This window comes from Mesocricetus auratus, unplaced genomic scaffold (genome assembly GCF_017639785.1).
Source record: "Mesocricetus auratus isolate SY011 unplaced genomic scaffold, BCM_Maur_2.0 Super-Scaffold_100015, whole genome shotgun sequence".
Taxonomy (NCBI): Eukaryota; Metazoa; Chordata; class Mammalia; order Rodentia; family Cricetidae; genus Mesocricetus; species Mesocricetus auratus.
The window spans coordinates 45,984,887-46,010,169 of record NW_024429198.1 but is presented as its reverse complement, the minus strand read 5'-3'; the positions used below and the strand labels follow the sequence as shown (position 1 = coordinate 46,010,169).

The 25,283-nt window shown below is 46.2% G+C and overlaps 1 protein-coding gene across 3 annotated transcripts in view; it reads left to right on the top strand.

Annotated features, from left to right (window-relative positions):
- The window catches only part of Kctd1 (potassium channel tetramerization domain containing 1), a 196,493-nt gene extending 188,745 nt beyond the window's left edge, over positions 1 to 7,748 (top strand). For all 3 annotated transcript variants that reach the window (XM_021234967.2, XM_005065361.4, XM_005065360.4), the window contains exons 4-5: positions 2,427 to 2,732; positions 6,854 to 7,748. In XM_021234967.2, the coding sequence (XP_021090626.1) occupies positions 2,427 to 2,732; positions 6,854 to 7,012 (465 nt within the window). In that variant the 3' untranslated portion in view covers positions 7,013 to 7,748. The remainder of the gene's footprint in view (positions 1 to 2,426; positions 2,733 to 6,853) is intronic.
- Positions 7,749 to 25,283: the final 17,535 nt, after the last annotated feature.

Genomic DNA, 25,283 nt, shown 5'->3' with positions numbered 1-25,283 from the left:
CGCTCAGGAAGACATGAGTGAAGCTACTGCCATGGTTACTGCTTCTTTGGGAGAGGAGAGGAGGGAGAGAGAGAGAGAGAGAGACAGAGAGAGAGACAGAGAGAGAGACAGACACAGAGAGAGAGACAGACAGACAGACAGACAGACAGAGACAGAGACAGAGAGAGAGAGAGAGAGAGAGAGAGAGAGAGAGAGAGAGAGAGAGAGAGAGAGAGAGAGAATTGTAGATATAGTTCTGGCCTATCCTCTGCTTCTGGGCTGTTCATTGCTCTTAGAAGCACAAGGCCATGTATTTACAGAGCTGACTCTCGTGTGTATAGCCAGCACCAGCTGTCATCTTGGGCTCATGGAAGGAAGGCAGCAATGACTTTGTCATCTGGTTAAAGCATTCTCAGTGGACATGTCTGGGCAAGTATCCCCTTATCTCACACCCAGGGATGATTGTGACCATAGCTACGCTGAGACATAATATTGACCTGCTTGTCTACATTGCTTCCCATGCTGCCTCTCCATCCAGTCCTTGCCCCGTTCCCTTTGTCTTCTCTTTCAGTGGCTCCTGTGTGTACTTCAGTGCCTATCCCATAGATCCGGGGCTTTCATTCAGGCCTCGGGTACATGACCTGAGGAAAAGAACCCACGTCTAAGTGTTTCAGAAATGGCCGAGTCACCCTTTCTCATCCGGTTCACAGGAGTCAGGGTTGTGTGTTGTTGACATCTCTGCTTTGAGACAACTCTGACAGGTGGCAGGGGCGGGGGAAGAACCTTCCAGATCTCTACCAGCCTCGCCTAAACCATCACATGCCAACGCCCAAGTTTAAGTCAAAGCTGCATGCACGTCCTGTGGACACCCACTCAAGGCTGTCCCCAGGCTGTGCCGCCTTCTTTCTACAGCTTCCCACGACGGGTTCTGAAGGTGGCAAGGACCAGGGGCCCACGAGTATCTGCAGCTGAGCCCAACTTCATGCATGTTCCATGAGTGCAGATTAATTTTAGATTACTACATCACCATCCAGCTTGAAATGCCCAGGTGCATTTTGGAACTAAAAGAAGAAAGTGAATCCTTTCATGTTTCAGTTTTTCATTTGTGTGATGGGAATAAGGATGGTGCCTGATGTTGTAGGCGATTTGAGGACTTCATTCACGAAAAGCTCTTAAACAGGCCCATCTGCTAACTCTTAATCCCCTATATCATTAATAAAATGAATGAATGCCTTGGTTAGGGTTTCTATTGCTATAATGAAACACCAGGACCAAAGCAACGTGAGGAGGAAATGGTTCATTTGACTTACACTTCCATATCGTTGATCATCAAAGGAAGTCAGGACAGGAACCCAAGCAGGGCAGGGACCTGGAGGCAGGAGCTGATGCAGAGGCCATGGCGGGTGCTGCTTACCAACTTGCTCTCCATGGCTTGCTCAGCCTGCTTTCTTATAAACACAGGTGCACAAGCCCAGGGATAGCACCACCCACAGTGGCCTGGACCCTCCCCCATTGGTCACTAATTCAGAAAATGCTCTACAGGCAGGCCCACAGCCCAATCTTGTGGAGGCATTCTCTCATTTGGGCTTCCCTCTTCTCAGATGATATAGTTTGTGATAAGCTGACATAAATCTAGCCAGCACAGTGAATGATGAGTGAGTGAATGAGTCTTTACCAATGTGTTGTAACTGAAATGTTTGTATTTAGATTTGGTTATTGAAATACAACCCAAGTGAATAAACATCAATTTCTTTGTGTTTTGTTTGTTTGGTTTTGGTTTTGGTTTTCAAGACAGGGTTTCTCTGTGGCTTTGGAGGCTGTCCTGGAACTAGCTCTTGTAGACCAGGCTGGTCTCGAACTCACAGAGATCATCAATTTCTTTTTTAACATTAACATTTAAAATTAGTTATTTGGTAATTTCATACGTGCATGCAAGATTGTATTTTGATTCCCACTCCTTCCCCCAACTCCTCACAAGTCTACACCGACTCCAATTTGATGTCCTCTTTTCTGTAACGACCCATTAAGTCCAGTCTATACTGTCCATCTGCTCATGAATGTGGAGCCTCACATTCTGCCCAGCTGACCACCCACTGGAGCATGGTCAATCCACCCAGGACCACTCCCTTAAAGAAAACACTCTCCCTCTCCTTGCGGCCATCAGTTGTCAACAGCTCCTCAGCTGGGGGGTAGGGGGGCTTGTGAACCCTTCTCCCTCCTTGCTAGAATCTGCAGACAGCCACAGCTGCTGTGAGTGCACAACTACAGTGCACAAGTATTACACACATCTGTAGTTCCAACACTTGTGGGGTGGTGGCGGGTGGAGGATCATGAGTTCAAGGGCAACCTGGGCTACCTAGCAAGATCCTAAGCAACAGAAAGCACAACTGTTTTCATCACCCTATGTATGTTTCTCCCGCTGTAAAATGCCTTTTTATTCCCCCCAGGACTATACTTTGTTATATGAAGAAGCAAAATATTTTCAACTTCAGCCAATGTTGTTGGAGATGGAGCGATGGAAACAGGACAGAGAAACTGGCCGCTTTTCACGGCCCTGTGAGTGCCTCGTGGTGCGTGTGGCTCCTGACCTGGGAGAAAGGATCACACTTAGTGGGGACAAGTCCTTAATAGAAGAAGTATTTCCAGAGATTGGCGATGTCATGTGCAACTCCGTCAATGCAGGCTGGAATCACGACTCAACACATGTCATCAGGTTCCCACTAAATGGCTACTGTCACCTCAACTCAGTCCAGGTATGTCATCATATTCTGTATGGCATCAATGTCATTCTCAAAGCTCTCATTTAACCTTTCTTCCATAGTGCCTTTCTTCCAGGGAGCTGAGGGATTATCATGTGCAGTACTTATATTGGGTAGGTGGTTTTTCAGTCTCCACAGCATCCGTCCCATAAATCCACGTCTTTATTGAGCACCTATTATGTGCTCAATACTGAGTGAAACTATCATGAATACAGGTGATACAGAAGAAAGCAAGACAACAACTCTGTTTGTGGAGTTTTTGTCTCAGAAGTGGGGTGGGGGCAGACATAAACCAACATAAATACTGCCCAAATAGTAGTAAGAGGACATCGCAGGCACAGTGTTTGTGTTAGTGTTTGTCACTGTAACCATTACCTAAGAGAAACAACTTCAGAGTAATTTATTTTGGCTATTAAGGAGGTGGGGCCTGGTTGGAGAAAGTCGCTCACTTGAAGGTACTTTTGAGGGGTACATCTTCCTCTTTGCTGCCCTCTTTTTTTTCCTGGCCACCATAACAGCCCATTCACTGGGACACCATCAGTGAATCAAGGAATCAGGTTAGTGTACCAGCTGGAGAACAGGCTTTCTATGCCCAAGCCCTGTGGGGTGCACTTCATGCCGAACCCCTAGTGGTCTTCCAGGTAGGATGATCAGGTTGTAAAGGGCCCACAGTGGGAGTGCCCTAGGCATGTTGAGTGCTATCAGGAATGTCACTTGAAAAGGGATCAGAGGGAGTGAGCCTCAGAGAGTGCTGTCGGCACTTGGGATTTTCTGTGTTAGTAGGGTTTGCGGGGAGAAGTGTTGTTGTGTTTGGTGTTAGGTTCATTTGTTTGTGTGAGACAAATAGAAAGTCAGTGAGATGGGTGGAGAGTCAGTGGAGATTTTGAACAGAAGAGGAAACTGCTGTAACTTGTGTTCTAAAATAAATACTCCAGGGTCCAAGGATGTAGATCAGTCGGTAGAAGGCTTACCTAGCATGCATTGGGCACTGGTCTGTTCTTAGTAACCAGGAGTTGTGGTGCATCCCTCTAATTCTAGCACTTGGCAGGTATAGGCAAGAGGATCAGAAACTCAAGGTCAGGGCTAAGAGATGACCCAGCAGTTAAGACCACCTAGGTTCAGTACCCAGCACCCCACATTGGTTGGCTCACAACCTGCAACTCCCGTTCTGGTGATCCTCCTGTCCTCCTTGGGCAACTATACACAAACAATGTGCATATTGACAAGCAGACACACATATACATATAAATAAATTGAAATAAAGAAATTCAAGGCCTTCTTCAGCTGATTAACAAGCCCAAGGCCAGCTTTGTCTACACGAGTCCCTGTCTTAAAAGAAAATTCCAAACAGTAGATGGTAATAGAGAAAGGAGGTGAGTTACAAAGCGATGATCTCTGGGTGTCTTAACTTCTGGTCTCACAAGCGTTTCTGACTGTGGCTAGGGGTTATAAGAAGCCTGACAGGTTTCTGAGGGAAGTAGAATGGAACTGTTATGCTCTGAGGTGGAGCCATCTTTGGGAGAAGAAAAAGCATTGGGTGGAATTAGATGCTGATAAGTGCTGTTTCTAAACTCAGTGTGGTGAGCATCTAATCTGCTCTCTCCTGGGCTGTGGTCAGGGGGTCACTATCCTCTGTCAGCAACTCTGCCTTGCTGTGAGAAGACAGAGACACACGTGAGTCTCCCCCCAGAGCCCTGCGATTGGACTCTGTTAGAGGCAGTCAGCCGAAAATGTCCCCACTAGAGAGAGTTGGAACTGGCTCATGACATTGTTCACTGTTTAGTCAACACTGGGCTGGGACTAGCTCAGTGGCAAAGCGCCTACCTAGCAAATGCATGGTGTATCTGTGTTCCACCCCCAGCACCACCAAGTGCTCTCCAAGAGTTTAAAAGCTAGAAATGCTCACAGGATCCTGCTGCCTCAGGGAAATTGTTACACGGTGTTTATAATTTTACAAAGCAGGTGTCCCTGGGCAGAATAGCAGGAAACTCGGAAAAATAAGACCTGCCAGCATCCAGAGAAAGGCACCCAGTCTCACTAGGGTTCCAGAGGGCAGGCAATAGCTGCATTCTCACCTGTGTGGATGGCACCGCCTGGTGGTGTGAGGTGGTCATACAGGGCTACACACACACACACACACACACACACACACACACACACACACACGCCAAATGCTTGTGAAGCCTCGAGGCCTTTGTCCTCCCACACAGCCTGCCAGGTGCCCATAGAACCAACCACAGCATCCAAAGCCAGACTGAGACGGTGTCAGTCCCTCCCCTGGCCAGTAAGCACCTTCTGTCTTCCGTATGCCTGATGCATTGACAGATCAGCTGTGGAAACCCCACGTGTGTCACCTTCACCACTCCCATGGCCCCAACCCATTCTTGCTTCCCACTCCACCCGCCACCAAAAGGCAGACACCTGTCTGTCAGTTCACAGAGACTTAGGGACAGGGCATCAGGTACATGCAGATCTACCCTGCCACTTACATGCTCCTAAAAGGTTTCTAAACCCAAGGAACTTTGCTCTTATGGACTTGGTGTTTAACCAGCCTGTGCATTAGCTCACCTGGTAGAGGTACTTGCTTTCAAGACTGGTGACTTGAGTTCCGTTGCTGAGACCCATGTGGTACAAAAGAGGTGACACACTCACACACACACACACACACACAAAGAGAGAGAGAGGAGGCAGATAATACATAAATAAACAAACACACAAAAAGTAGAAAAAACCAATGACTCAATGACTTTCTAAGCTGTTCACACAGCATTGGAACATTCACTTGGCTGTATGCAAGCCAGCACTGGGTCTTACCGCACACCACTCACATTCTGTGTATGCTAACCTCTGGGGAGAAAGACAACCTGTGTCCGTAAGACCCCTGGGGGAAATAAGCATCAGAATAAGGTTTGTTGCTGTCCGATGGTTCTCAAGCTCTTAAGTCCTCTCCTAATGGGCGAAGATCCTTTTAAGGCACACTGGGGCAATGTTCACTGACAGGTTCCATTCCCTCCTCTGCTAGAGAATTCTGCTGGCAGTTCTGGCTCCCCCGTTGTATTCAGCAGAACTTAGGGGAGGGTCCCATCACCCTGTCACTAGGCTGATGGGCAAGGATGTGCACAGTGAATTCACCTGTACCAACCAAGTGCTGCCTGTGGAGAGGGCTTGCAACTGTTCTGTCTTTGTATTTCTGGAACACATACTCTTGTTTTTCCAGTCTCCTCTCGTGCATTATTTTGCTTCTATATTCTGTATAAAAGTTGGAGATAAGAAACGATAATTAAGAGGCCAGAGGACATGTAGGTCAGTCATGGAGCTCATGCCTAGCATGCACAAGATCTTGGGTTCAGTCCCCAGCACTATATTTAATGAATTAATTAATCAATTCATTATAATTAGGATTGCCTTGCTGAGTTATATTTAGGGGTCTGCTTGCTTATTTTCAGCCAGACTCGCAAATGTGTAGCCCAGGCTGGTCCCACACACTTGATCCTCCTGCCTTCCTCCTGCCTCTGCCTTCCCAGTGGTGAATGTCACAAACACATGGCCCACCATACATCACTGACATTTCGAGAGTTAGTTGGCAGCATTTCACTCCACTCAAAAAAAAGAAGTTGAAGCAAGCTTGTGTCTAAAGTTTTGGTTTATAGTGCCCCTTGCCTTTAGAGACGGCAGGATTTGATTCTGTCCAGTGAACTGCCTGTGGGATTGCCAAAGAGACAGTGCTCAGTTAGATGCCTTCCTCCCTGTCTTGGGGTCACAGGGGTGGCATCCTGTGATGAAGTATAGCACATGCAAGGATCTGGCTAGCATCTGACTTCGGCACTGAATAACTAATTTCAATTAATTTAGGCTACAGCAGACATCTACCGTACCTTCTTGTTTGTGGTACTAGGGGTCTAAGTCAGGCTTTGTTCATGCTGGCCAAACACTCTACAAGTGAGCGACGGACCCTGCTGGAAATAGCTTAATCTGGGGAATACTAGAAATGAAAACTGTCGCCTTCATTCCTGAATGTACCGTGAATGGAGCTTTGGAACACATCTTTGGTGCGTATATGTGGCCAATGAACTTGCCTTGCCCCTAAGTAAATGCCTATCTTGTTTTCTTCACAGGTCCTCGAGCGGTTGCAGCAAAGAGGATTTGAAATTGTGGGTTCCTGTGGGGGAGGGGTGGACTCGTCCCAGTTCAGTGAATATGTCCTCCGACGGGAACTGAGGCGGACACCCCGCGTACCCTCGGTCATCCGGATAAAACAGGAGCCACTGGACTGAACAGACATATTTCTTATGCAAAAAGAAAACATACTCAACCAATAAGAAAATGCGAAAAGGAACATTTGTGTGCAGCTGGGACAGTAAACCAAGCTCTGAAGCTAAAATTGAATAAAAGACATTTATATCCACTAGAAATCACACCTGTATTCACATGGGAACAATTGGAATCATGATATCCTCAAGATGTAAAAAAATATATATAAATATATATATATATATGTCAAAAGGTAGGAAATGCAAAGAGAGAGAGCTACGGTGGGTGCTGCAATGGCCAGCCACGAGTGTCCTGGGCCTCTGGGGTCTCTGTCCAGTAAATAAGCCATGAGCAGGGAGGACAGAGTCCCCTTAAACTGTCAATTGCCAACAGTCATCCATTGTTTCTTTTTCCTTTATCTCTTCCTTTTCTTTAATTTTTTTAGACAAACAAAACACCCCACTGGTGTTTCTTTGCAAGTGGAGGTTTCATGTTTCATCAGGTAGGGACCAGGAGGGAATTCAGAGGATCACTCAAGAGCACACTGCGTCTGCGGCACGTAGCCAGGATGATTGAACTGTAGTTTGTTGGGGAGTGGCAGTTTTTTGTCCCTTTGTTTTTACACTGATCGTTGATGGTTTGGCAGAGGGGCCAGAGCTATTTCTTGCTAGAGATCTCCCGTTTCAGTCTGCTGCTTTCCTACAGTTTTTTTCAGATTTTATAATGTATTAAATACAATAAACTCTGTTTAAAAAATGAGTTCTGTGTAGAACACACGTGTTGGGATAAGGATGAATTAAAATGAGAGTTTTCCTTTTGCTTTGTTTTCTGGCTATCAGAAAGAGTTCTTAACAGCTGGAGCCAGCTTTAAAGGTAAAGCCAGAAAAGATACGGATGTGGATGGGTTCCCACAGTTCTCCAGCTCAGCCAGTGCTTCCTTGTTGAATAAGGGAAATCTCTTGTTTCTTCCTGATGAGGAGGAGGATGGGAACCAGGGTCTCCTTCAAGCTAAGCAGGAATTCTAAAAGTGATATTTCCCAGGCCAATCTCTGTGTCTCCTCCCTACAGCCCTCCCTCCCTACAGCCCTCCCTCCCTCCCTACAGCCCTCCTCCCTACAGCCCTCCTCTCTACAGCCCTCCCTCCCTACAATCCTCCCTCCCTACAGCCCTCCCTCTCTACAGCCCTCCCTCCCTACAGCCCTCCTCCCTACAGCCCTCCTCTCTACAGCACTCAGTCCTGGTCTTCCCCAAGTCACAGCTATCCCATGCAGGGCTCAGAATCCCTGTGTCACCCATCAAGGTCCTGACTTCTCACCCTTCTGCCTTCACCTCAAATTCTGGGATTATAGATTTGTACCACTATGCCTGGACTGTAGTCTTTAGTCCTACAGACTTTTCAGTCACACTTGGGTTATCTTGCTGCAGAGGGAACCAGATGAATATTATGTTCTTGCTTGTGACTCTGAGATCCTGAAGTGTACACTGTCCTTGACTGATCTGCTCCGGCCCCATGATGCCATGGGCGGGGGGGGGGGGGACAGCAGGGCTATGATGTCCACAGCGGCTTACCCACGTGGCTGCCAATCACACAGCTGTTAGCCTCCCTGTGGCTAAGACCCCTCGGGCAAAGTGCCACTGCAAGTGCTCTGTCTGAGAAGCAAGCAATGGAAAGTGCAGTCCTATACGAGGCCACACCCAACCTGTGCAGTGGCTGTGTTGTTTTCTGAACAGACATAACCAGTTCAGACCGAGGAGAAGTTCATAAAACACACCTGACGAGAACAGTGACAACAAACTTGTGGCCAACGTAAATCCACCAGAGTATCAGCAAAAGATCTTCGAAGAGGGCTGTTACAACTTTACAACTAATACGGGAAATGTTGGTGCAAAACAACCACTTTCTTACCAGTCACAAAGGTACAGAAACTGGGGTGTCCCTCATAGTTTAGAACTAGGTGCCCTCAGCTTTTTCTGGGCACTGATGACTCTGGTCTCTTCCCCAATACCTTTCTTATATCCTCCTTCCAGACACCCCAAACCACGGGGCGTGCTGCTAAGATTGGCAGGTAAGGTATAATGTGATTTTGGTGCAGCGGTGCCCCTGTGGTGAAGGGCTATTTCCATCCTGAACTTACCTTCCTGTTTTAAATTAAAAAGTCTGTGCCTGAGGACACCAATAATGAAAATATCATCGCTACTGGAACGAAAAGTAAGCCGTTAATGTCTGCTGCCCCTCTCTGAAGCAGAGGCAGCCTGAACATTTAGTTTCTTTAGTGACTGCCAACCAGGCCTCCGCATCCTTCCATAGTGCCTGCCCCCTTATATGAGGCTAATAAACCGCAGAATCCAATGCACACAGCCAGGGCTGCTCCTGCGAGCTGCTATGTCATCCCTGTGCTACTAGAAGGAGAATTCCACCATGGTTTTTTCCTAGCAGCCTGTTTTCATTAGACAAGATATCCCCAGATCACTAAAACAGGGACCTCGCTCTAGGATTCCACCCGTGACAACTAAGTTGACATTTAGTGCTAGGGAAGTGTCTCAGTCAGTGAAGTGTGCCTTGCAAACACGACGGCGTGTCTGAGCCCCAGAAGCCATGCAAAAAGCCTGGCTTGGGACAGTGTGCACTTGTGGTCCCCTCAGTGGTGGATGGGAAGAGGAGACAGGCAGTCCTGGAGCTTGCTGGCCAGCTCGTCTGGTCTACTCAGAGAAGTTCCAGGCTAAGGAGCAACTCTAAATAAAAGGCACACTCCGCCTTCACACACAGGGCACACGCATGAACACACATGAACACAAGAGTTGATAGTTACCCAGCATCCCCTTTGTGCAGTTAGAACTGTCCCCAAGAAAAAGTATGCATAGCTCACAGAATTGTGTGCCCTGACTGCGACTATTTTGGTCAGCTCAGTGGAACCAAGATTCCTTTTGTAACCTCCACGTTCAGACACTAAAGTACTTCAGAAACACTGGGTCAGTCGAAACATAAGTGGGCCAAAGCTTCAACTTCTCACTAATTGTTCACTATCCCATATATGGTTCATATGCAGATGTGGCCAGCTGTGCTTATAGCAACCTGAGACAGCTGTGCTTTCCCTCTGTGAAGCTGATCAAGGATTGCATATGATAGTTATTAATGTATCTCTTTAGAGTCCTTCCAAGATGTTTTTCTTGGAGAGGAGAACTCATCTAAAGAGTCCAGCTTGCTTGTTTTATAGCAAAGGTTTGGATTTGCCTAACTGGTCCCTTGTTGGTAGAGTCACATGAGGTGATTTTCTGTGTCTGCGGGAACACTGATGCCATGTTCATACTGCCTCACTTCATAAGAGTTGCCTTGCTCCATGTTAATGATGACAATTTTGTTGTCATTGTTCCTGTTATAGTTTAAGACAAGGCCTCACTGTGTAGCCCTTGCTGGCCTGGAACTCACTATTTCGAGTACTAGGAATCAAGGCAGGCCAGCATGGCTGGCCAGCTTTTTGCCTCTTGCATAAAGTGACTTCCATGAAATGTAAAATTTGATTTTTCTCCTTATAATTGTTAATTAATCCATAGGGTGATAATATAAGACTACGAATCTCCTTTTCCTCCTCATACATGTCTGATGGTTTTGCCATTCATTGGCAGTATTTTTCTCAATTAATTTTTACCTTGTTGGTTATAAAATCTTAAATGTGTACTTCTTTGAATGGCCTTTGATTCTTGAAGTAACCTTTTTTTTTTTTTTAAGAAAAATACATTTGTTGTTTAGCCTGGGGCAGACAAACCACACTCTCTGACCTGCTCTTTCTTAAGAAATACTTTGGGCCGGGCGGTGGTGGCACACGCCTTTAATCCCAGCACTCGGGAGGCAGAGGCAGGCGGATCTCTGTGAATTCGAGGCCAGGCTGATCGGACAGCCTCCAAAACAATACAGAGAAACCCTGTCTCATAAAAAAAAAAAAACCACAACAACAACAGAAAAACTTTGGAAAAAAATAGAGCAAGCCTAAACCAGTTTCCAAATCGTGGGTGACTTTCCACATAGGAATAAGAGCCAGGCACGGGGCAGGGGCTGTGTACCCGAGCCTTTTAATTCCAGTCCTTCATCTCATCTGCATGAGCACACAGGTGTTACATTGTTTCTCAAGTCACCGAGACTCTGAGAAATCAAGGAAAGAGCATAGTGGATGTTAATGTTCCCTTAAGCTTTTACAGGAGGGCAGAAACAAAACCATGCTACTCAGGGAAAATAAGTTTCAAGTTATAACAGCAAAGAAGTACAAACAGATTCTTTTAAAAAGGCATTACATTTAATTATTTGGATGTTGTTGTTGTTGAATGCACACCTGTGCCACGCTGTGTGGAGGTTGAGGAATAAATTGTGGCAGCCGGTTCTTGCCTTATACCATGAGGGTCCTGGGGACTAAATAGGACCTGGGTGGTCAGGCTTGGTGGCAAGTGGCTTTATCTGTTGACTCAACTCTCTGATCTTAAAATAGAGTCTCTCAGATTTACTCTGTGTGTGTGTGTGTGTGTGTGTGTGTGTGTGTGTGTGTGCATGTGTGGAGGTGGAGTTTCAGATCCTTTAGAGCTGGAGTTAGGCAGTTGTAAACCACATAACACGGGTGCTGGAAACCAAACTCTACTTTTTTTTTTTTTTGCAAAAGTAGAAAGCACCCTTAATCACTCCCCCATCTCTCCAGCCCCTGAAGTAGGTTATCAATACATCTTCTCCATAGATTGGAAATGTATTGCTAGAGACAGAATACTTCAGGAATTCCATATAATACACTGGTGCCTTGGTTTGGGTTAGACTTTGATGACTATGACATGGTTTCTGGGGTGTGGTGAGCAGGCTTCACACATCCAGTGGCAGAATGGGGCTATCTACATATCTAACTGTAGTCCAAAGCACGCTGAGATGTGCATATTTTCTTATTTACGAACCATGGGCTAGAAGAGTGCCAAATTATCAGGGGAAAATCAGAGAAAACATTCTCAGGGAGGTGGTATTCAGGAAGTGTGTGCTAGCAGGGTTTGCCATGGGCATAGAGGAAAGCTGCCTCTGAACTTGGCATAAAACACTGTGTGGAGTACAGCTTGACTGCACTGGAGACAGACACACATGCTAGAAAAGGTAAGTTGAATCCACTGAGAGAGGGGGAGATGAACTTGAGTTCCAAACACACCTGCTGGAGAGTCCCTGAAGGTGGCGCTACAGATATTCCTCTAGGGCCTTTGCAGGCCTAACTGGCTAGGAAATCTGTTGATGGGACAATTATGTGGCTGCCTCTCCATCCCTACATCTACAATCTACAAAACAAGCCAAGAGCTGGGAATTACTAAGATATATGAGAAAGAAACCATTACCTTGAACGTCTGGGCAACACTCTGGTGCCTGCAGAACCAGGCAAACCACATCAACTATTTGCCAGAGGCAGAGACCTGCAGCATACACCCTCCATCCAGAGTCAGAACTTCCCCAACTCCAGGAAGCTGCAGCGACACAACAGGGGTGCGCTTCAGAATTCTTTTCTGCATAACCTAGAATTCAGGGCTGGAGAGACCACTCAGCAGTTAAGAGCACTGGCCGCTATTGCACAGGACCCAGGCTTGGTTTCCAGCACCCACATGATGGCTCACAACAGTTTGTAACTCCCGTTCCAAAGGACCCGACACCCTCCCCTGCCCTCCATGGGAACTGCACACACATGGGACACAGGCATACCTGCAGGCAAAACACCCATAACTTATAAAATAAAAAAAAAATAAAATCACCCCAAACATTTATATATTTTTTTATTTTTAAATTTAAATTAGAAACAAGGTTGCTTCACATGTCAATTCCAGGTCCCTCTCCGTTTCCCTCCACCTCCTCCCTTGCCCTCCCACCAAACCCCCCCCCAATATCCCCTCATTTCCCCAAGGAGGGTAAGGCCCTCCATGGTGGTGTCCACAGTCACCCAAAACATTTTTAAAACCTATTTTTAAAATCAATTTTTTGCGTAAAATATCTAGATAAGCAAATATAGGTACAAACTCTCCTTTAAAATATACAGGCCAAGTAGCCGGGCGGTGGTGGCGCACACCTTTAATCCCAGCACTCGGGAGGCAGAGGCAGGCGGATCTCTGTGAGTTCGAGGCCGGCCGGGCTGGACCAATAGCCTCCAAAACAATACAGAGAAACCCTATCTCGTAAAAACCAAAAATATATATATATATATATATGTATATGTATATATATATATATATATATATATACACATATACAGGCCAAGCAAAGCATCTGCAGACTACCAGTTTGTAACTTAGAATTATGAGATAATAAAACAATTTTAGACAGTCCATAAAAATTCCATTTGAGTGGAACTGTGTAGGGATAACATAAGAACTAACTTGTCTAAGGGCATAAGTTTCATAAAAAGCTGAAAAATTGATGCTAACTTTGTATCATGCCATAAAGATTTGAACCTGGCCTGTTACTGACAGCAGTAATAATCTGCCACCCCATTAGATGCTGTGCGCCACAAAAGGCCTGTCTAAGGGATCCACACATCTGTGATCCTTTAGTCCTCCCAGGAATCCCATGAACTTTAGCTTTATTATTTCAATTTCACATGGGAGAACATCGGTGTGTAAAAAAATTGCCAGCATTCACAAGAGATTTGGAACAAAGCTTAAGCATTGTCTCTTTCTGTCTCTGTCTCTCACTCAGACACACACACACACACATGTACACACACACACACGAACACACACACACACACTCATGCACATCTTTTGAGTAACACCTTAGACTTACCTTTGGTTTCCCACCTTATGCAAAGGTGATTTTTCTCCAGACACACACACACACATGTACACACACACACACACACACGAACACACACACACTCATTCATGCGCATCTTTTGAGTAACGCCTTAGACTCACCTTTGGTTTCCCACCTTGTGCAAAGGTGATTTTTCTGGCAACTCTGTTGTCTGTCACTGCATGATGACACTGGACAAAAGTGTCCACATAAGAATTACATCCGTGACCAATAAGTGTGAGCTGTGATGAAAACCTGGAAAGGACTGCGTGGACTCTGTCGAGCAGCTATCTTCTTTGGTTTACAAGAGGTAGATGAGTGTCCCCAGTGTGACGTGTCTAAGACACAGAGTTCTAGGTTCCAGACCAGCACCCGTTACCCAGCACCACAGCACCCAGCACCCCAGCACCCATTACCCAGAACCACAGCACCCAGCACCACAGCACCACAGCACCCATTCCCCAGAAACACAGCACCCAGCACCACAGCACCACAGCACCCAGAACCACAGCACCCAGCACCACAGCACCACAGCACCCAGCACCCAGCACCACAGTACCACAGCACCCAGGACCCAGTACCATAGCACCCAGCACCACAGCACCCAGGACCCAGTACCATAGCACCCAGCACCACAGCACCCAGAACCACAGCATCCAGCACCCAGAACCACAGCACCCAGCACTACAGTACCCAGCACCCAGTACCCAGCACCACAGCACCCAGAACCACAGTACCCAGCACACAGTACCCAGCACCACAGCACCCAGAACCACAGCACCCAGCACCCAGCACCCAGTACCCAGCACCACAGCACCCAGCACTACAGTACCCAGCACCCAGCACCCAGCACCACAGCACCACAGCACCCAGCATCCAGCACCACAGCACCCAGCACCACAGCACCACAGCACCCAGGACCCAGCACCCAGCACCCAGTACCATAGCACCCAGCACCACAGCACCCAGCATCACAGCACCCAGCACCCAGCACCACAGTACCCAGCACCCAGCACCCAGCACCACAGAACCCAGCACCCAGCACCACAGCACCCAGAATCACAGCACCACAGTACCCAGCACCCAGCACCACAGTACCCAGCACCCAGCACCACAGCACCCAGCACCACAGCACCACAGTACCCAGCACCCAGCACCCAGCACCCAGCACCCAGCACCACGGCACCCAGCACCACAGCACCCAGCACCCAGCACCACGGCACCCAGCACCACAGCACCCAGCACCCAGCACCACGGCACCCAGCACCACAGCACCCAGCACCACAGCACCACAGCACCCAGCACCCAGCACCCAGCACCACAGCACCCAGCACCCAGCACCCAGCACCCAGCACCACAGCACCCAGCACCACAGCACCCAGCACCACAGCACCCAGCACCCAGCACCACAGCACCCAGCACCCAGCACCACAGAACCACAGCACCACAGCACCCATTACCCAGAACCACAGCACCCAGTACCACAGCACCCAGCACCCAGGACCCAGCACCACAGCACCCAGCACCCAGCACCCAGCACTACAGTACCCAGCACCCAGCACCCAGCACTACAGTACCCAGCACCCAGCACCACAGTACCCATTACCCAGAACCACAGCACCCAGCACCCAGCACCACGGCACCCAGCACCACAGCACCCAGCACCACAGCACCCAGCACCCAGTACCATAGCACCCAGCACCCAGCACCACAGCACCCAGCACCACAGCACCCAGCACCCAGCACCATAGCACCCAGCACTACAGTACCCAGCACCCAGCACTACAGTACCCAGCACCCAGCACCACAGAACCCAGCACCCAGCACCACAGCACTCAGCACCCAGGACCCAGCATCACAGCACCCAGTACCCAGTACCACAGTACCCAGCACCCAGCACCCAGCACTACAGTACCCAGCACCACAGCACCCAGCACCCAGGACCCAGCACCCAGCACCACAGCACCACAGCACCCAGCACCACAGCACCCAGCACCACAGCACCCAGTACCCAGCACCATAGCACCCAGCACTACAGTACCCAGTACCCAGTACCACAGTACCCAGCACCCAGCACCAAAGCACTACAGTACCCAGCACCACAGCACCCAGCACTACAGCACCCAGCACCCAGCACCACAGCACCCAGCACCACAGTACCCAGCACCCAGCACCACAGCACCACAGCACCCAGCACCCAGCACCACAGCACCCAGCACCCAGCACCCAGCACCACAGTACCCAGCACCCAGCACCCAGCACCACAGCACCCAGCACCACAGCCCATGGGTTCCTGAATCCTAGCCTCAAAGCAGACAGAGGTTCTCTTAGCCACCAAGCACAGAGATCAGGCAAGCATGGGGGGAACTGGGGAGCAGCACTGGGCCCCTTTAGAGCATGGGGAATCTGTGAGGAACTTCTGGGTGACTCTGTGGTGTGACTTTTTCTGACGCCATTGATGTTCTTTAGACAATACTCAGAGCTCTAGCTTTCCCTGCCTGTAACAAAATACCTGAAACAGTCTGCTCAGTGAGGGAAATGACTAACTTTGTTCCCAGCTGAGAGATGGCAGTCCATAACACTTGGCCCGGATGCTTTAGACATCATAGAGGGAGTTTTGTCAAAGACCAAAACCAGGGGGAAAAAATGTCCCAACATCCCACTCAAGTGTATTCCTCTGCTGACCCAGCTTCTTCCCACCAGGCCCTAACTCTCAATGCCACACCATCAACCAGCAGCACCACAGCATGGTGACCAAGTCGGCAGCACAGGGTGGCGGGGGCCATTCAAGTCAGCTGGTCTCTTTCATACTTTGAAGGCCATATTGCACTGAGTGTTTCCAAGGGGGTTTTGATAGGGAGGCATGATCTGGGGAAGTGCTCAACCAAAATTTAACCCAAAAGCCTTCATCCTTTACAAACTAGGAAGACAACAGACTGCTCGTGAGCAATAATAGCCTTGCTACAGGATTATTCCACCTGCTTCGAAACCAGCACAGAAAAGACTCCCAGATGTCTCTACCCCATGACAACAGGCAAGCAGGGATCCACCTAGCGCCATGTCTTTGGGGTTTCTTTGAAACTTAACACGGTATCAAACTTTCAGGGTTGGCAGGCATGCAAATCTGCAACGCTCCGCTTTCACCGCAGACTCCTCTGCTCTGCTTTCATGCACACACGAGTCAGGGTGCTCAAACCTTCCGTCTGTCTCAGCTTCCTCGCTCCCCATAACCCTGAGTGTGACTTACAGAGCCGTTTGTCATGATTCCCAATCCACTTGTCAGGGTAAAGAACAGAGAGTGCGGGCACTAAATCATACCGCTGACTAATAGGACTGAAAGGGCTAGAGGAAAACCCAAACTGCATTCCATTGTAAACTCGGGAACTCAACAGGGAAAGCAGGTCCTAGAAGCCAAAGATCAAATCCTTGTCATGGAAGAATTGAATTAGCTGGACGAGAAGAAAGACAAGTAGGGACAGTTGACTCCATCGAGTGTGAAGAGGACTTAAAGCCTCTTCAAAGCTCTGAAACTTGGCTGACACAGCAGGAGCCATGATTAGTCAGCAGGATGAGTAGCTGGTAAGAGAGGGTGGTAGGAGGCCGTGAATCAAGAACACCAAAATGTAATTTTTTATTATTTTTTACCTATTGTTGTTTTTTATTTTAAAATGTTTCAAAATTTAAGATAGTGTTCTGGATTGGCATGGTGGCACACACCTTTAATTCCAGAACTCTTAAGGCAGAGACTGGCAGATCTCTGTAAATTTGAGGACAGCTTGGTGTACATAGTGATGTCCATCATACACAACACACACACACACACACACACACACACACACACACGACATAGCTTTGTAAGTCATACCTTCAAATGTTTGGCCTCTTTAGTATAAACATACAGAGAATTGGAAATTCTAAGTGAGTTGCATATGCATGGAAACAATTCAGTTACGGCTCTTACTTTACACAGAGTATTCGTGTTTCCATAACAGAGTGCTGACCTGCTAAACTTGTTCTACTGCCATTAAGATTCCAAAATCAGGGTGATTTTTCTCATAGTTCTAGGTGGAGGGGGAAAACCTGAACATACACACACTCACACATGCACGCCCACATGTGCACATATACACACACTCGCACATGCACGCCCACATGTGCACACATACACATGTGTGCACAAATACACACACATGCACACCCACATGAACGCACACACCCTGAATCCTCCCGGTAGCTGTCTGCCCCGTCCAGATTGCAATAAATCAGTCTCTACAACCCGTTCCTCAGTTTGCTTCTACACAGTCAGCCAAGTGATGAATAGTGTAGCAGAAACCAGAGGCCTCAAACCAGACCAATGACTCTTTGCAAGGAAAGATAGACGGACAAAGGGGTGTGTGGATAGAGTTTCTGTCCCACCTGGTCCCGCAGCACCTTAGTCCCAAATAAACACACAGAGGCCTGTAGTAATTATAAACTGTTTGGCTGATGGCTCAGGCTTCTTACTGGCTAGCCCTCTCTTGATTATTAACCCATGTCTATTAAACCATGTATTGCCATCAGTCTGTGGCTTACCCACAATGCTCTAGAATGTTTCTCCTTCAGCAGCTCTATGCTGTCTCTCTTCCCACTCCTTCTCTGTGTCCTCTTCCCATAATTCTCCTACTCTGGTCGCCCCACCTACACTTCCTGCCTGGCTAGTGGCCAATCAGTGTTTATTTACCAACCAATAAGAAAAACATATATTCACAGCACACAGAAGGGGTTTCTGTATGACTCATTGTGTCACACTACAGCTTCCATGACAAGATTTTTCTTTTCTGTTTTCTCTTTCATCTTAAATTTTATTTGGAGGGGAGGGCTGGCAGGGCAGAGGGCGGATACACAGGGATGGGAAATGAATGGGAATGAGATGCGCAATATGAAAGACACAAAGAATAAATAAAAAGGTTTTTTTAAAGCCCATGCTTTTCTGTTACACCTCTCTCTGCCTCCGCCTTGTGAATAAGATACCAGCTCTAAACTACTGTTCCAGCACCATGCCTGTCTGCTTCCAGGCTCCCCACCAGGACGGTCATGGAGTCATCCTCTGAAACTGTAAGCAAGCCCCTGATTAAATGCTTTCTGTCACAAGCTGTCTTGGTTATGGTGTCACTTCACAGCAATGGTAGCCCTAACCAAGGCACCAGCTCCTGGAGGGAACAGCTGCTAAACACCTTAGTCTTCTTCTCTCTGTCCTTCCACTTTCAATGACATGTCACACCCATACCACTTTCCTCCACAGGCCCTTCTGCACATTCTCCATTCACTTAGCGGGTGAGAGTCTGCCCTCCCAAGTCTCGCCCTGCATTTCAGCCCAGCCCCTTAAACGTCAAGTTGTTTCTTCCTTGCTTTCAGAATCATCTCACGTCCTTAGTATGACACCCAACCTAACTAACTCTACAGACCCTCACCCTCCTCTCTGACCACTGGTGACCGCAGAAACACTTGTGTTTCACACAATGCTCCCACATGTGCTTAAGTGTTCTGGAATACAGTTATCCTCTCATTTGTTTAATCGCCTGCCACCCATCCTTCATCCGCCTATCACCAGATCTCCACCTCCTTTTAGAAAAATGACCCTTCTCATCTGCTCCAAAGCAATCTGTTTGTATTATATACTTACTAATTTAACAGCCACTTTTAAGATCTTCAGTAGGAGAAACCTGGCTGACTGTCAGTACCTAACAGGTGTTAAAGAAATATGTTTTGGTTTGTTTGCTTGTTTTTGTCTTTACTTCACAATTCTCTTTGATAGAGTCCAAACCCTGGACTGTTGTCAGCTGCCCTTGCTTCTCCCCATCTGTGATACCAATGGACATCGGTGTGTACTCCATCAAATGTTAACCTTCTCATTATCTGTGTGTTCCCAGCTCTTGACTGGCACAGCATCAGGCTGCCTACTTGTGGACAGAAAATCCTTGATTTCTCCCAATTGTCAGGAGCAGAAACAAGATGTTCAGCGAGCATGGATATGTAAGAAGTGAGGGCTGAGTTGAGAAGAAAGGCCTACAAAGGTTTTGTTGGGGAATTATTTCTAGGACTGTGTAGATGTGGGAGTCACGTTTCTCTCTCCAGTACATAGAGAGCTGTTCATACTCTTTTTGTTTGTTTGTTTGTTTTTGTTTGAAGACAGGATTTCTCTGTGTAGTCCTGACTATCCTGAAACTCACTTATGTAGACCAGGCTGGCCTCAACCTCACAGAGATCCTCTCTGCCTCCTGAGTGCTAGGATTAGAGTCATGAGCAACTAAGCCTGGCTTGGTTGTTCATAGTCTTTTTTTTTTTTCTTGTTTTTAATGGAGCTATGCACATTTTTCTCACTCCTCTTCCCTCCTCCCCCACCCCTTCCACCCTCTACCCTGCCCCCCACGCTCTCTTTCCTTTCTAGGCAAATCCATGTATGTTTCCCTTAGGGTCTTCTTTGTTACCCAGGTTCTCTAGGGTTGTTGACTGTAGGTTGGTTATCCTTTGATTTATGTCTAATATCTACTTATAAGTGAGTAAATATTATATTTCTTTTTCTAGGCCTGGGTTACCTCACTCAAGATGTTTTTTTTTTTCTAGTTCCATTTGCCTGAAAAATTCAAGATGTCATTTTTTTTAACTGCTGAGTAGTACCCCATTGTGTAAATGTACCACATTTTCTCTATCCATTCTTTGGTCAGGGGGCATCTAGGTTGCTTCCAGGTTCTGACTATTATGAATAATGCTACATTGAACATAGTTGAGCAAATGTCCTTGAGTGTGAGTATGCATCCTTCAGGTATTTCTGGGTCTTGAGGTAGAGAGATTCTCATTTTCTTAGAAACCACCATACTTATTTCCAAAGTGATTATACAAGTTTGCACTCCCACCAGCAATGGAGGAGTATTCCTCTTACCCACATTCTCTACAGCATAAGCTGTCATCAGTGTTTTTGATCTTGGCCATTCTGACAGGTGTAATATGGTATCACAGGGTTGTGGCATCTTGTTCCACCAGTAGACTTGGGGTGGTGACTGCATCCTAGGGGCATAGCTTCAGCCCCAAATCCACTGGCAGAGCAAGATGCCACTACATTTCAGAGTTGTTTTGATTTGCATTTTCTCTGATGACTAAGGATGTGAAGCATTTCCTTCAATGTCTTTCGGCCATTTGAGACTCCTCTGTGGAGAGTTCTCTGTTTAGATCTGTACTCCCATTTTTTATTAGATTGCCTGGTCTTTTGATGTCTAGTTTCTTGAGTTCTTTGCATATTTTAGAGATCAGTCTTATGTCAGATCTTTTCCCATTCTATAGGCTGTCTTGTTGACCATGTCTTTTGCTTTACAGAAGTCTCTTAGTTTCAGGAGGTCCCATTTATTCATTGTTGCTCTCAGTGTCTGTGTTACTGGTGCTTTATTTACAAAGTGGTCTCCTGTGCTAATGTGTTCAAGGCTGCTTCCCACTTTCTCTTCCATGAGGTTCAATGTGGTTAGTTTAGCTTCTTTGTAAAAAATCATGTGGTCATAGGTATGCCAGTTTATGTCAGGGTCTTAGATTGGATTCCATTGGCCCACCTGTCTGTTTTTATGCCAATGACAAGCTGTTTTCATTACTGTAATTCTGTAGTAGATATTGAAGTCAGGAATAGTGATGCCTCCAGAAGTTCCTTTATTGTACAAGGTTGTTTTGGATATCCTGGGTTTTTTGTTTTTCCATATGAAGCTGAATATTATTCTTTTGAGTTATGTGAAGAATTTTTCTGGAATTTTCATGGGGATTGAATTGAATCTATAGATTGCTTTTGGTAGGATTGTCTTTTTTTTTTTTTTACCTCTGATATCTTCTTCAATTTCTTTCTTCAAAGACTTGAAGTTCTTGTAATGCAGGTCTTCACTTGTTTGGTTAGTTATCCCAAGATATTTTATATTATTTGAGGCTATTTTAAAGGGTGTTGATTCTGTGATTTCTTTCTCAGCCCATTTATCATTTGTATATAAGAGGGCTACTGTTTTGTTGTTACTGTCGTTGCTTTTTTTTTTAGTTAATCTTGTATCCAGCAACTTGACTAAAAGTGTTTATCAGCTGTAGGAGTTCCCTGGTAGAGTTTTTGGGATCACTTATGTATGCTATCATATGTTGTAGGATATTAATTTAAGATGTGTTACATTTATGCTGTGGAATAGTTGTTTAACAATGCAAAGATATGTTGCATCTTTATGCCGCATTTGTTTAACTCTGTGAAGCTGTGTTACTTTGCTTGTCTAAAACACCTGATGGTCTAATAAAGAGCTGAACAGTCAATAGCTAGGCAGGAGCAAGGATAGGCAGGACTGGCAGGCAAAGGTAATAAACAGAAGGAGAAATCTAGGAAGAGAAGATTAGGGAGCAAGAAAAAAAGAAGAGGAGGACATCGGGGGCCAGCTACATAGCAAACCACAGAGTAAGAAGTAAAGAAAGATATACAGGAGTCTCCACCCACAGGACAGGCAAGCCTAACTTCCAGTGCCCTGAGCAAAACCACCAGAGACCTGAGGACTGCACACGGTGGATCCCAGCCAATTTAGACATGAATCAGGGGAGTGCCAGCATACAATCCCACTGCCAGAGAGTCTGGGAAACAGAACCTTCATCCAGTGACTCATGGAAGCAGAGGCAGATACCCACAGACAACACTGAACTGAACTCTTGGAATCCAGTGACAGAAAGGGAGAACTGATGGGCAAACGAGTTAAGACTGGGCTGGTTTAACCCACAGAAACAGTTTTCCTGAACGAGGGGGAGCTCTTGGACTCCAGATTGATGGCTGTGTGGAAAGCATGGGACTGACCCAGACCCCCTGAATGTGGGTGTCAGTGAGGAGGCCTAGGTAATTTATGGGGCCTTGGGTAGTATTTATCCCTGGCGTACAAATAGACTTTGAGTGCCCATCCTACAATGAGGGATGCTCTCTTAGCCTGGACTCTTGTGGGAAGGCCTAGACCCTGCCCTGGATGAAATGACAGATTCTGGAGATCCACCATGGAGGGCTTCACCCTCCCTGGGGATCGGAGTGGAGATGGATGGGAAACAGGGGGGCCTGGTGGGGAGGGATGGAGAGGAGGAGAAGGAGAGGGAGCTGGGATTGACATGTGAAACAAGCTTGTTTCTAACTTAAATTTTTAAAAAGGAAGAAAAAAATCTCTTATACTAAAAAATAAAATAAAATGTTAAAGCAGTAAAAAAAAGAAAGAAAGAAAGAAAGATATACATAAAAAAGGAAAGGTAAAATCCAGAGATAAAAAGGTAGATGGGATAATTGAAGTTAAGAAAAGCTGACTAGAAACAAGTAAAGCTAAGATCAGGCATTCATTAGAAAAATTAAGACTCCATGTATAATTTATTTGAGAGCTGGGTGGCAGGCGCCCGAAGACCAAAAGAGCCAAACAACCAACTACAATTATATCATCTACAAATGATACTTTGACTCCTTCCTTTCCAATTTGTATCCCCTTGATCTCCTTTAGTTGTCTCATTGATCTAGTTAGAATTTCAAGTACTATATTGAATAAGTAGGCATGGAGACATTGGGCAACCTTGTCTTGGTCCTGATTTTAGTGGAATTGCTTTGACTTTCTCTCCACTTAATTTGATTGCCTTGCTGCATATTGCTTTTATTATGTTTAGGGATGTTCCTTGTATCCCTGATCGCTCCAAGGCTTTTATCATGAAGGGTGTTGGATTTTGCCGAAGGCTTTTTCAGCATCTAACAAGATGATCATGTGTTCCTTATTGTTCAATGTGTTTATATGACGGATTACAGTGACAGATTTTTGTATTTTGAACCATCTCTGCATCTCTGGGATGAAGCCCACTTGGTCATAGTGGATGATTTTTTTTGATGTGTTCTTGGATTCAGTTAGCCAGTATTTTTCTGAGTATTTTTGCATGAATGTTCTTCATGAGTGAAACTGGTCTGTAATTCTCTTTCTTTGTTGAAACTTTATGTGGTTTGGGTACCAGAGTGACTATGGTCTCATAGAAAGAATTTGTCAGTGTTTCTTCTGTTTCTATTTTGTGCAATAATTTGAAGAATATTGGTATCAGCTCTTCTTTGAAAGTCTGGTAGAATTCTGCATTAAAAACATCTGGCCCTAGGTTTTTGGGGGGGATACTTTTAATGACTGCTTCTGTTTCTTTAGGGATTATCAGTCTATTTAAATTGTTTATCTGATCTTGATTTAAATTTGGCATGTGGTATCTATCAAGAAAATTGTCCGTTTCTTTTAGATTTTCCAATTGTGTGCAGCACAGGTTTTTGAAGTATGACCTAATGATTCTCTGGATTTCCTCAGAATCTATTGTTATTTACCCCTTCTTGCTTATGATTTTGTTGACTTGGATAATCTCTCCCTTCCTTTTAGTTAGTTTGAGTAAGGGTTTAGGTATTTTGTTGATTTTTCTCAAAGAGCCAGCTCTTTGTTTCATTGATTCTTTGTATTGTTCTCTTTGTTCCTAATTTATTTCAGCCCTCAGTTTGATTATTTCCTGCCATCTGCTCCTCTTAGGTGTGTCTACTTCTTTTTGTTCTAGAGCTTTCAAGTGTGCTATTACATCCCTAGCATGAGATTTCTCCAAATTCTTATGAAGGCATTTATTTAGTGCTATGAATTTTCCTCTTAGTACCACTTTTATTGTGTCCCCTAAGTTTGCGTATGTTTCGCATTAATTTTCATTGAATTCTAGGAAGTCTTTACTTTCTTTCTTTCTTGACCTAGTGGTAACTCAGTAGAAAGTTGTTCAGTTCCATGAGTTTGTAGGCTTTCTATTGTTTTTGCTGTTGTTTATATCCAACTTTAATCCATGGTGGTCTAATAAGACACAGAGGGGTAATTCAATTGTTTTTAATCTGTTTTGCGTTGCTTTGTGGCTGAGTATAAGGTCAGTTTCAGAGAGCTGCTTGCAATGTCTCATCATTTACATAGACACAGACAGCATTGTTTCCAGGGGAAATTATCCGGGGGAAGATACACCCTTGGTGGTCTTCCCGGGAAAAAGCAAGCTTAACACCAGCATTCCTACCTCCCCACCTACTGACCAGCTGAGGCATAAGCCCACAGCCTCATGCTCTGGTTGTCACAGCCTTGAAGCCTCTCCTGACATAACACCTTCCATGGTGTGCTGTAAATTAACATCTTGGCATCCTCAAAACCACCGACACCCAGAGCCATGTGTCTATAAAGATGGCTCCTTCCCTTCCCAGGCAAGGAGTCCTTCTTCCAGCCTCTCCTTTAATGAGAAGACGGTGCATAGCCCAAGGATCCATCTGTTCAGAACCAGAACGGCAGGGTTTCAGTCTTGGCTTTGCTCCTGGTAAGCTTAGCCACACTGGCAGAGCACTCACAACTATGCTGTACTTAGTTAAGGAGACCACAGCATCTTCCTGATCTGCTTCTAGATGGTTGCAACAATTACTGATTGTCGATTTTCACACCTCTTTGCTCTCCGAAGCTCCAGGTGCTCTG